This window comes from Seriola aureovittata, chromosome 20, assembly GCF_021018895.1.
Source record: "Seriola aureovittata isolate HTS-2021-v1 ecotype China chromosome 20, ASM2101889v1, whole genome shotgun sequence".
Lineage (NCBI taxonomy): Eukaryota > Metazoa > Chordata > Actinopteri > Carangiformes > Carangidae > Seriola > Seriola aureovittata.
In genome coordinates, this window is record NC_079383.1 from 2,726,222 (window position 1) to 2,738,803 (window position 12,582).

Below are 12,582 nucleotides of genomic sequence, written 5' to 3' on the forward strand. Positions count from 1 at the left end.
TCTACGCTTGTTCACGTCTCAATTGTGAAGCTAGTAATACATATTTGTTGAGGAAATGAAAACACAAACGGTCACTGTGCTGAGATTTTCCAACACCTCCAGATCACAGTTCACTGCTTTATAAGTTTGCTGCCAGCCATCTTGTCTTGTCTTCACCACATCTCATGGAGAGGACGGTGGTGTCGATGCCCCTGCTGAGCTCTGTGGATCCCCTGTGCTGCAGTTTAACTTTCTGTATGTGGAACCAATAGCAATCACAGCATTGTTTGGGGTTCCACCTCCCACTCTGCTGCTTCCAGTCTGATTTTACTGAGGGGGAAATCTCCCATGCCTCCTGTGTGATTACTTGACTCCGCCCTAATGTGTTGCACCTTTGTGTCATTGTCTCCCTTGCCCCAGTGTATTTAGTCAGGGGCCCAATGTCCCCCTTAAGGCCTAAACCCTGAACCCTCACAGACTTAATTGACATCACCTGGCAAGTGATTGAGTGCGAGAGGCTGCAACGGCTCAAAATTGTAAAAAGAGGAATGCGACAGCACTTTGTGACATCATGTTATCTTGATGATGCCAAAACATTTGCATTCAACTGTGGGTTTGGGACTTTTGATTCTACATTTTTATTCCCTCCTTTCGCTCCCTGTTTTTAAACAAAATAATAATGTTAGAACAGATGTGATGAAAGTATATTTGGAATTCATCATCATGTCATCATAGGACAAATAGCTCCACAGCTCTGGCTCTGAAGCACAGTGAGCTCTGTGTTTTTTCTAGTAATGCTAACATCAGGGTTCATTGCTGTCATGCTTGTTTGTTTGTTCTTCTTTCTTATTATTTCTTGCGTTTTATGGCCATTGTTGTTGTTTTTTACGCTTCCGAGCATCCCCTGATAACCATGGCAACCCCGTTTAATGTCACAACGCTATGAATTTTGGGTAATTCTCTCAGGCACAGTGTGCATAAAGGGCTCAAAACCTCATGCCCTTGATGGTGGGAGAGTGGGAACAGCCCTAAGCCCTCACCAACTCACGGGGAACACGCCTCCAAGTCTGTGGGAGTGGACATTGGGATTGGGCCTCCGTGTTTCCATCACTCTGTGTCAGTTCGTTTTGTTCACTTGTGTCAAAGTTCTACTCTTTTCCCTACGTGTGGTTGTATATATTTCTATATAAGTAAAGACTGTGACTTTACCTGCTGAGTGTCTCGAGTTCTGCAACAGAAGTGTTGCATGCTGACACATTAAAAACACATTATACAGCTCCAAGAAAACTTATAGATCAAAACAGAGACGTCATGGGCCCTGATATATTACAGGGAGCCACTTATCGCCCAACTATCACTCACCTTTTAACAAGTCACTCTTATAATACACAACACACCTCTGTTGTTGTTCCTTCACTTTCAAATGTATTCGGCAATTTGTCAGCGGCTGTTTTGAACCAATTATTCATTTAATTCCAAAAATCTCCTGGTTTCAGCTGCTGAAATGTGGCGATTTACTGTTTTTCTTTTCCACCTGTTTTTTCCACCTACCAAGACCTCACCTTGAGGTCTTGGTAGGTGGAAAAGAAAAACAGTAAATCGTCACGTAAATCGTGTGATTTGCATTTCACACTATTTTCTGATGTTTTCCAACCCAAACAATTACAATGGATAAAAATAATAAGCAGATTAATCCATAATTAAAATTATCATTAGCTGCAGCCCAATTATAAAATATTAAATATTAGATTCACCTTAAGCAACAAGAGTGCTGCTTAAATATTAATGCACAGGCAATACGCTGTTGCACAATACTCCACTTCCTCTTTCCTCCCACTTGCAAAACATGTTTAATCTGATAATCTTTAGTACAATAATATAGGACTCCTCTAACTTTTCGCCAGCCTTGACTTTGCTCATGACATAACAGAGAAAAATGGATGGAAAGACCTCTTATCTGAAAGCATTACTTTCTGCTGACACTCCTATTCATTCTTGACAGCTTGATTTTTTTTCTTCCCTCTCTCCTGCAGAAAGAATGGCAGAAATTTAAGCTTGGGTTACAATTTATCATTGAGCAGCACACAGGGTGAAATTTGGCAGTGAGGGTAGTTTGACAGGTGATCTGCCAGTGCTTAAAAATTGCACCCATGTGAGGACCAAGCTCAGACATTGTGACAAATAATGGTGTTTACAGCTGTGGCTGGTGAAACAATAAGCTGACTCGGTCTCTGTGGTTGATCTCATTATTTATTTATTTGCTATTTAATCTTAAGATAAAGAGCAGATCAAGGAAATAGAAGACTGACGTGTTCAAAGCAAAACTTCATTAAAGGGCCGAATCGTCTAAATTAACAAATATTTTCTCACCTAATTGGAGTGTTATTTATGAGGTGCACCTGTACAAACTAATGCAATCCAATACAACTGTTTTTGTCGACACTGTCATCGAGTTGTTAATCCAATCAATGATAATAAGATCCTTAATGAGTAAGGTGCTAAAAACTTTCTTACTTTTCGTAATAAGCCAGAATTGTTACATTGCAAACACCTCTGAACATAATGTAGTCCAGCCCATCAACACCACTATGACCTCAGTGCTGAGACATGATGAAATTGAGTCATGATCTGCAGAAGAATCTAAAATTAGATAAATTTACTGTATATCCGTTGAATATTTTAAAGGGCTTCATAAATAGTCTGGTTAATGAGATATGTAATTGTTTGTCTGTAGATGCCACTGAGTTGAAATTGCTGTCATGCGGTATATGTGGTGTTTTATGTTCTGTGCTGTATTTTAATATGTGGTGAGTTCTTATGGCTGCTATCTTGGCCAGGTCTCTATTGAAATCTTGTATCTCAATGGGACTTCCTAGTAAAATATATACAGAAGTGTTTGTAAGGTTACATCCACAATACTATATTTTAGTTTTAAAACGATGACATGTTAACACCTGGCATCCACACTACTCCTGAGTTGTAGTACGGTGGACGTAGCCTAATATTCTGCCCCCTTCATTTATCTAAATAAAAAACAAGAAGAAAAAACATTGTTTAACTCAAAATATTTTATATTTACAGCAAAAGTCTGGGACCACTTTTAGACTTTAGGACCCCACTGTATTGTACAGTAATTGATACTTCAACAACACTAATAGCTTACTGCTATGCTAACAGCTCTAGGCACAGAGGTGCATTGAGCTAAATGCTAACTCAGAATACTAACATTCTCACAATGACAATGCTAACATGCTGATGTTTAGCAGGTATAATATCCACCTTCTTACCACCTCCTGTTTTGCATAAACCAAAGTATTGGACAAAGTAGAAGTTTAAATTGATGACGGTGAAAGGTGAGAGGTGAGGAGATCACTAATGTTGTTACAGTTCATCCAGAAGTTGCTGAGATGTTCTGCTGAAATTCAAAAATATTAACCTCTGGGTGGCACTAGAGGAAACATCAGGGTGCCACTAAAGTGATTTAAAGGATTCATCCTAGCTAGACAGCAAAATTAAACTTCTGGCCCAACATGGGGCTTGGTCCTCAGCCCGAGTCTGGTACATGTACTTCCACATCTGGGCAGAATCCAGCTGTTGTCCTATCCACCAGAATTCATCCAGATGTGGAAGTAGCATCTGACAGTCATGCGTCATACAGGGCAGATTCAGGCCACAGAACCGAGCGTTTACTGGGCCAGAAGAAAGCAAGCATGTGGTCTGATATTTGTTGAGATGTTTCAGTCTTGACCGTCTGACACTGCATTCATACAGTCACATCAGTAGCATCAAACAGCGACATCTCTCTTCAGTAGTGTTAGTCCAGATTATCCACAGAATAACAATGTAAACACTCGGAGGCAGACATGTCAGAGACAAATATCTCACTAGATAATAGAAGTGAGTGAGAAAACTTCTATTTTTTGTAATCGATGACTCAACCTCTTCAATCTTCAGACAATTTTCTTCATAATAGCATTTTTAGTTCTGTCGAATTGTTGGGGAAAACTTTTCAGATCAGTAATGCATTCTTGTGGTCTTGTTTTGTTTTAAACATGAAAATGAAAACTTGTATTTGAACTTCCACTCAAACCATGAGCTACTACCGTTCAAAATGAACAAGGTGAAAGGGATTATTTGAAAAGGGACATTTATCCTGGAAATATGCAGGATGTGACAACCAAAACATGCAGCCTGCTGATTGAAAGGGTTGATTTAATCAAATCAAATACAGGAAAAACAAAGAGAAAAATCAAACAAACATCAACTAATTGCATGAAGCTTTTAACATCCCTTTTTTGGCTTTTCGCTCACAGTTCAGTTTTCTTTCCATGTAAACTGTGATTTGTGTAGGACATGACAAACTAGACATTAAATTAATTAATTAAATAAATGAATCATTTAAGAGCAATTTTACAAAGGACACGATTAATTATCAAAAAAATCATCAAAAAATCTTTAAAATGTAATAACATAAGAAACAATATAAGATATAAACAATCAAAACAAATCCAGTCACTAGCAGGTGTTAGCAGACTGGAGGTAATGTGGAGAATCACTGAACAGAGTGTGCATGCTTGATTCATTCTGTGGTAAAAATACATAGTGAAATACTTTTTGTACATCAATCTTCAAGTCCTTCAAATGTTTTATATGTTTAAAGTTTGCCCAAATTTTAGGATCCTCATTTTGCCCATAAATTCTGTCACACACAGACGATGCAGACAACTAAAATATGATGGGTGCAAAATTCAGTGACTCGTTTCAGCCTGACGAATGTCACCTGTCATTCAGTGCGCGGACGTTCAAGTGCTCTCACCTGAGTGGAGAATACTGTGTGAGTGCAGGACACACTAATGTGAGTAAAACAATGTTCTTCATTGCCCTCCTAACATATTGAGCTGTCGGCTACATAAAGGTGAGATTTTGTGAAACCAAGAACTTTTTTTTACTGAATACTGTGAGAACTGTGTTGATGCTACATACTGTAACATGATGACAAATTAAAAGGTTGGGCTGGACTTTGACAACATAACACAAATTTTTAATGGCTTGAGAATAGACATGGCCAACCAAAGTGTAGATATTGATTTATATCACAGAAATCTTTGATCCTGCTATGAGAGAACCTTTTTTTCCTGCTTGGACTTCATTGCTTTGCGCCTAGACAGCCCTAAAAGAACTGACTTATGGCTTCCTTGAGCTGTTTGTAAAACCATGGTTTGTTGAACATATGCCAGTGCTAGGAAGTCAAAGGGTTTCCATTCCTACAATTCATTCGGTGTGCTTTTTGTGGATATATTGTATTTGCTGTTACGATCGACGGAAATGTGCTTCTGTAACCGTGGGAAGTGTTTCACCAGCATCTGTCTGAAGTAACTCTGGAACTTTTTCCCCACAAATGTGTAGAAGATGGGACTGAAGCAAAAGTAAATGTAGGCCAAGTTACGAGTGACATGAAGTGCGTAACCCCTTTTGCGTTTTTGCTCGCAGGTGGTACCGCGCGTCAGCAGTACAATGTTGAATGGAGTCCAGCACAGGAAAAACAACAGGACAATGATGAATATCAGCCTGACTGTCTTGAACTTGCTGACGATCCTGGATGATATGACAGTGAGTCCAATCCTAACATAACAGTAAATAATAGTAACCAGAGGGAACATGAAGAAAAGGAAAAGCTGAAGGTAAAGTCCAGATTTTATCAGCACGTCATTATTTAGGTCTGCATTCTCTTCACAGATGGTTATTTCATTAATATTATCAGTATATGTGTTTAGGAGCATCATCGGCTTGATGCACGCCAGGCTGCTGACCAGCCACACCACAGCACAGGAGCCCACTGCATAGCGTTTGTTCCTGACTCGCAGCGCGTCCAAGGAGTACACGACAGCGAGGTGTCGGTCGAAGGTCAGGAGAGTTAGAAAGAGGACAGAACTGTAGAGACCCAAAAAATAGACGCTGCCCATTAGCTTGCACATAACTCTGCCGAAGATCCAATTGGAGAGCTGCATGTAGGCGGCCATGAAGGGAAGGCTGCTCATGAAGATCAGGGAGGACAACACCAGGTTCAGGAGCAAGATGTTGGTCACTGTGGTCAGCTTCTCAAACCTAGGAAAAGGTCATTTAAACAGTTATTAGAGAAGAACAGATTCTATGGTTCAGGCATTTTTAACAGTGATATTTCACATGATCTATTATGTTTCAGTGGAATCTGAATCCCTGAATCTGTGGTTTGGTTGGTGGTAGTTAAACAAATTGACAGATCTTTAGCTTAGTATAGTTTGACATGAGTTGGGTGTCCACAAATATGAAGGACAAAAAAAACAATATAAGTATAAATAAATACATAAATAAATGCAAAATAAATGGAATGAACAAATGGATGAAAAATGCCATTTCTGTAGTAAGACACTGCTTTTTTGTTTGTTTAGTTGTATTTATATATGTAACAAAAATGCATATTTGTATGTTATACAGAACCAGTTTTTCCCATCACATTCCTGTTTTTGACATTTAGAGCCAGAGGAAAACTGTATAACTGTATATTCCTACTCATACCCAGCATATATTGCCACATTATCTTTTGTTAAAATAACCACAAGGGGTGGTTAAAATCAGAAATGTAAGTCCTGAAAACAAGGATTTGAAATGAATGAGTTTATAACCCTGAGGGGAGTTATAACAATATATCATTATATTTCTGACTGTCACAAAAAAGGACTCAACATTTGTCCAGATGGGACTGGGCGCAGCACATCTGCACTGGTCTGCATTTTGAATTAAAGTTTTACATCCAGCTCAAAAGAAAAATAAAATGTCCATTTGACTTGTAACTAAGCTTTGTGAATAAAATGAGGGGGAGAGTGTTTTTTCCCTCTCTTTGAGTCTGATCCCTGTCAACATGCAGCTGACATAGCATCTTTTCAACCCTCTGTAATATGCTGCATTATAAAAACATCCCTTTCAGTTCAAGGCCCAGTGAGACTTTGCTGAGTTCATCTCTGACATTGTCATTTGTGTTTCCATGATCACCAGGAATATTTTTCACATTCGCTCGCTCACAAAGGTAGAGAGCAGAAGTGGAGACAAGGGAGTGGAGAGTTAGCAGACAGTGACAGAGTAGAAGTAACTCTCATGGGGCTTACAGAGAGGAACTTTACCTACTGAATAGCTACTGTATTCATCTCTCTCTGTCGCAGGGCACAAGAATAAGAGCCTCCTGGTATGACTTCATCTCATCCTCTCTCAGTCAGGTGTCATTTTTTCTGACAACCTGATGACATCTCCAGTCAAATCCACCACTGCCCCAAATGGCCCAGAACTGAATCCTGTCAGGGAAGTGCTTCTCTGCTATGTCCCAGGCACTCTGTCCATTCTGCCTCCCAAATGTCAGAAACTGAAACTGTTTCAGGGAGGTGTTGATTCAACTTTATGCTCGTTCTGGAGCCTGTAATTTGTGGTTCTGTTGGACTGTTTTCCAGTAGGCTGCAATTTTGTCCACCAAGTGAGGGTAGACAAAATATAGCAGTAAAATCCTTAATCAAATCCTACTTTGATACCATTTATGGCCAGCAGCTTTTCAGCAATAGCCATCCTGTTTATTTAGAGTCTGTAATGAATGTTCTTCCACATCCCTGCTCTGGATAGACACTGCCTTCATGCACATGACTTGAAAAAGAAAACCATGTAATCTAATGTTACTGTTATAATATATGGTAATTTGATCTCACTGTGGACTATTCAGTCCCTCTCAAACATATTTGAGTTGTATTAAGTGGCTGCTAATGCAAAAAAAACATTTTCTACAGCTTCAGCTTCACATTAAAAGCTTACCACCAGCAAAACAAGACATTGGCATTTTTTAATATTTTTTGTCAGTGTCGTTTTCACCAAGGCCGATCATCTACTGACCTCTTTCTTATGTTTGTTTAGTTGCACTGTGAGCAGATCCTCAGTTGACCCTCTGCTGTAAGTAGCAGCTCAACAAGGGTTTCCAGTTGTGTTAAAGCACGGTGACCACAGATGTTGTAGATCAACCAGCACTAAAATCATAAAGTGATAGTTTGGGTTATTTGACATGAGGTTGTGTGAGGTACTTATCTATTGCCTGTGTATTATCTGCAGTGGACTTAGATCGGTGCACTACCAGTTCAGAGACGCAGCAGGAGCACAGAGGCTGAGTGATGTGCTGCTGTGGACAGCAAAAATAATGCCCACAGAAAAAAAAGCTAATATGAGTTTAAGTGTACGATTTATTTAAATTTGCTTAGGAGCTACAGATTTCAACCGTCGAACTGCCGTGTTGCTACGCACCTACGGTGTGCACTGTTACTCTGCGGATCAGCTTTTTTGAGACAGTGCTAAGCGTAGATGCATTTGTGCGTAGGAATGCGGTAGATCAGTTGAAAAATGTAGTTCTAAAGGAAAGGGCTGTTGAAGATGAAATGGTGAAAACATTCAAAATAAAGTGAACACTTAAATTGATATGAACTTTTTTTCTGCAGGCATTTTTTAAAGTGGCTGAAGTAAATTTTTTTTGCTGACCCTGTCCACAGCAGCTCATCACTCAGCTCCTGCGTTGATGCTCCTGATGCTTCTCTAAACTGGGACCTGATCTGAATCTACTGCAGGAAATACACTGACTATAGATAAGTACCTCACACAACCCCACGTGGAATAACAACAACTATCACAGTTTTACAATTCTAATTTACACCTACTTTCACATTAGAATTTTATCCTATTTGAAATTTTACAGTAAAGGTTGTGTTTTTATTCAATTATAAATCACTGACCTGTCTTAAAAACTGTCGGGTCATGCATTCTGCATTAAACTCCTGAACTAAGAATATTGTTTGTGATTCTTTTTAATAACTCCCGCACTACATACTCATCGTTTTAATTCAAGCTCCGATTTTTGTTGAATCCACTCACCGATGGATGATGACCAGGACCAGCCCATTGCCAAAGACACTGAAGAGAAACATGAAGTAGTAAGGGATGGATAGATGAGCTCCCAGTTTGTTGACATCATTAGGACTACACGGGGAGTGCCGGTCCAAACTGTTATTGTAGTCATAATCAAATGTTGTAGTTTCCATCTCAACTGTTTGTAGGAAAATCTGTCCGAAATACAACAAGTCATTCACCACATGATGCAGTCAGTATATATTGATCAATCAGTATATTGATTGATATTTTATTCTGCAGGTATACTCCTGTAAGCCATGAAAACAAGAGCAAGAAAATAGAGCATTTAACTGAGAACCTCTGAGAAGCCCAGGAAATAAAAGCAGATTTTTGTGTAAATTAAGATCCTGCTAAGCTAAGATGACTTACCTCCTTCTGTTTGTTGTTGAACTCAGAGAGACTTGTCTGACGGTCAGAGCTGTCTGACTCAACTTCAGTTCAAGTCACCCCATGATAAGTCAGCCAGATTGAGTAAGGAAGTTCCACAGAAGTGTGGGTGTTTCTTTTCTCTGTGTGTGTGTGTGTGTGTGTGTGTGTGTGTGTGTGTGTGTGTGTGTGTGTGTGTGTGTGTGTGCACATGCGCGTGTATGTATGGGGGAAGGACTGGCTTAAAGCACAACATACCAGCACACCCTCTGGATCCCCCTCCTCCTTGGACAGCCCAGTTCAGATTCAACATAAACACAGAGGCAGGACTGTGTCAGAAGAATTTAAAGGAGTCATTTCCATGAAGCAGCAAACTCCCACAGATGAAAATATCAATCGGATTAGATAAAGAAAAGAAGAACACAACAGGAGTTTGTTTTTTTTGTTTTTTTAATTGGGCTTTTTATGATAGCACAGTAGAGAGAGACAGGAAATGGGGAGGCAGAGAGAGGGGGAATGCAGTAAAGAGCCGTAAGCAACGCGGGATTTGAACCAGGGCCGACTGCAGCGAGGACTGTAGCCTCTACATATGGGGCGCCTGCTCAACCCATTGCGCACTCAACACCCCATAATAGGAATTTTTTTAAAAGCTCTCGATGGCATTTAGTTTGAACTTGGCCTAATGCGGTTTTCAGAGCGAAGAATGGCAGTGATTTGTCAGATGACAAAAAAGGCACAGCAGTTTAGAATTTTAGGAGAACGAAATGTGTTTACAGCTCTTGAAACAAGCCTAGCAGATCTTGACAACTTCAGGATAAACAATAGATTAAATTGTAATCTACCAGGAATGTGCTATGGCATTGTCCCAATGATACATTGTTTTTTAAAACCTCAAATTTAAAATTGTCTCTTTCCACAGTATCTGCAGCATGTTTTCAGTTATGGTAAAGATAGTAACTAAAACACTTGGTAACAGGGAAAAGATTATGTTATAGTTCATAAAAAGCTGAATGTGATTCTGTGGCAGGAAACAAACTGCAGCCTCCTGCATGAAAGTCTGACATCCACCACACTCACTTCTATGCTTTTATCTCACTGCATTAAGTACACACACTACTTGTGTTGTTTGGAAGAAAAAGGACACACTCGCTGAAAGGCAACAACATGCTGGTATTGTGAACCTTTAATCCAGCTAACATATCTAATATAGCCATAGCTAATATCATTATCCGTTATCCATTACAGGCATTATACTGTGGAAACATTACAACTATTTATAGAAAAAGAAGTGCAATTTTATCTAATACTGATATCTCCACAGTGTTCCTGTATTTGGTAGGATGTTATATTGCATTATGTTATATCTACCTCACCTTAAATCTATCATGTCATTACAATATCTTTCCTTCCGTCAGTTGTTCCCAACCTGTGGGCCAAGAAGGTATTGCAAGTGGGCCGACAAATCATTTGAAAAACAGAACAATTTGGGTGAAAAAGTGTAATTATATAAAAAAAAAAACATACAGTCACTGGCCACTTTATTAGGTATACCTTGCTAGTACCGGGTTGGACCCCCTTTTGCCTTCAGAACTGCCTTAATTCTTCGTGGCAACAAGGTGCTGGAAACATTCCTCAGTTGTTCTATTGGATTGAGATCTGGTGACTGTGGAGACCATTTGAGTACAGTGAAGTCATCAAGAAACCAGTTTGAGATGATTTGAGCTTTGTGACATGGTGATGTTATCCTGCTGGAAGTAGCCATCAGAAGATGGTTGCACTGTGGTCATAAAGGGATGGACATGATCAGCAACAATACTCAGGTAGGTTGTGGCATTTAAACAATGTTCAATTGGTCCTAAGGGGCCCAAAGTGTGCTAAGAAAATATCCCCCAAACCATTACAGCACCAGCAGCAGCCTGAACCATTGATACAAGGCAGGAAGGATCCATGCTTTCATGTAGTTCACGCCAAATTCTGACCCTACCATCTGAATGACGCAGCAGAAATCAAGACTTATAAGACCAGGCAACATTTTTCCAATCTATTATCCAATTTTGGTGAGCCCGTGCGAATTGTAGCCCCAGTTTCCTGTTCTTAGCCAACAGAAGTGGCACCCGGTGGGGTCTTCTGCTGCTGTAGCCCATCTGCTTCAAGTTTCAACGTGTTTTGTGTTCAGAGATGCTCTCCTGCGTACCTCGGTTGAAACGAGTGGTTATTTGTGCTACTGTTGCCTTTCTATCAGCTCGAAACAATCTGGCCATTCTCCTCTGACCTCTGGCATCAACAAGGAATTTTTGCCCATAGAGCTGCTGCTCACTGGATATTTCCTCTTTTTCAGACCATTCTCTGTAAACCCTAGAGATGGTTGTGTGTAAAAATCCCAGTAAATCAGCAATTTCTGAAATACTTAGACCAGCCTGTCTGGCACCAACAACCATGCCAAGTTCAAAGTCACTTGAATCACCCTTCTTCCCCATTTTGATGCTCGGGTTGAAGTTCATCAGATTGTCTTGATCATGTCTACATGCCTAAATACATTGAGTTGCTGCCATGTGATTTTCTTATTAGACATTTGTGTTGGAGCAGTTCAACAGGTGTAACTAATAAAGTGACCGGTGAGTGTATATTTATATAAATAATGTTTTTAAATGTTCTAAAATGAAATTATCCCTTGCATTAAGTGCTATCTCTGTGATAAGCCAAGTGGCCGGACCACATTGTTTATTTGTTTGTTATATCAGTCTGGTTGTGTGCTAAAAGTTTACATCCATGACAGTGAGCAGAGTTGATAGCGTAGCGTGAGTATCTGAGAGTAGATAGCTGGACAGCGCCGTGAACTAGGTCTAACGACTCAATGATATATTTTGGGAAATGGCCGAGGCACGGACACGGCCAAAGAAAAGACGTTCAGATGAACATATGGCGAGAAGGAGAGAAATGGAGAACGAACGAACGAACGAACGAAGACCCGCATTTATATTGGGGAATCGATTCAAAGGTGGCGAGAACTCCGCCGGCAGAAGGGCTTCCAGTCCGATGCAAAGATGGGGATGAGGGGCGAGCTTGCTCTGTTTTGTTTGGTATTTACTTTGAACGTCAACAGAAGTGACGTCATGCAGGAATGCATAGTGCACCTATTGATTTTTTTTTTTATGCCTGAATATACTATGACATTTTATTGCCCATTATGCTTTGACATTTTTATGATTTACTATACAATGACTTTTTTCTAACACTTACTATACAATGACTTTTTTATGCCTACCTATA

At 39.8% G+C, this 12,582-nt stretch overlaps 1 protein-coding gene across 1 annotated transcript; it reads right to left on the reverse strand.

The window, feature by feature from the left end:
* Positions 1-4,174: 4,174 nt before the first annotated feature.
* LOC130160899 (C-C chemokine receptor type 3-like) lies at positions 4,175-9,420 on the reverse strand. Its single transcript, XM_056363677.1, has 3 exons — positions 9,316-9,420; positions 8,911-9,098; positions 4,175-6,084 (listed from the first exon to the last, which is right to left on the reverse strand). Exons 2-3 carry the CDS (start codon positions 9,075-9,077, stop codon positions 5,244-5,246), a joined length of 1,008 nt encoding a protein of 335 aa, XP_056219652.1. The 5' UTR covers positions 9,078-9,098; positions 9,316-9,420; the 3' UTR covers positions 4,175-5,243.
* Between the last annotated feature and the right edge of the window lie 3,162 nt (positions 9,421-12,582).

Bases quoted from the DNA above. Each gene is read 5' to 3' on its own strand.
- LOC130160899 (XM_056363677.1), bottom strand. From the start codon at position 9,077: ATGGAAACTACAACATTTGATTATGACTACAATAACAGTTTGGACCGG. The intron at 6,085-8,910 runs GTGAGTGGATTC...ACCTTTTCCTAG, and splicing joins GTCCTGGTCATCATCCATCG to GTTTGAGAAGCTGACCACAG.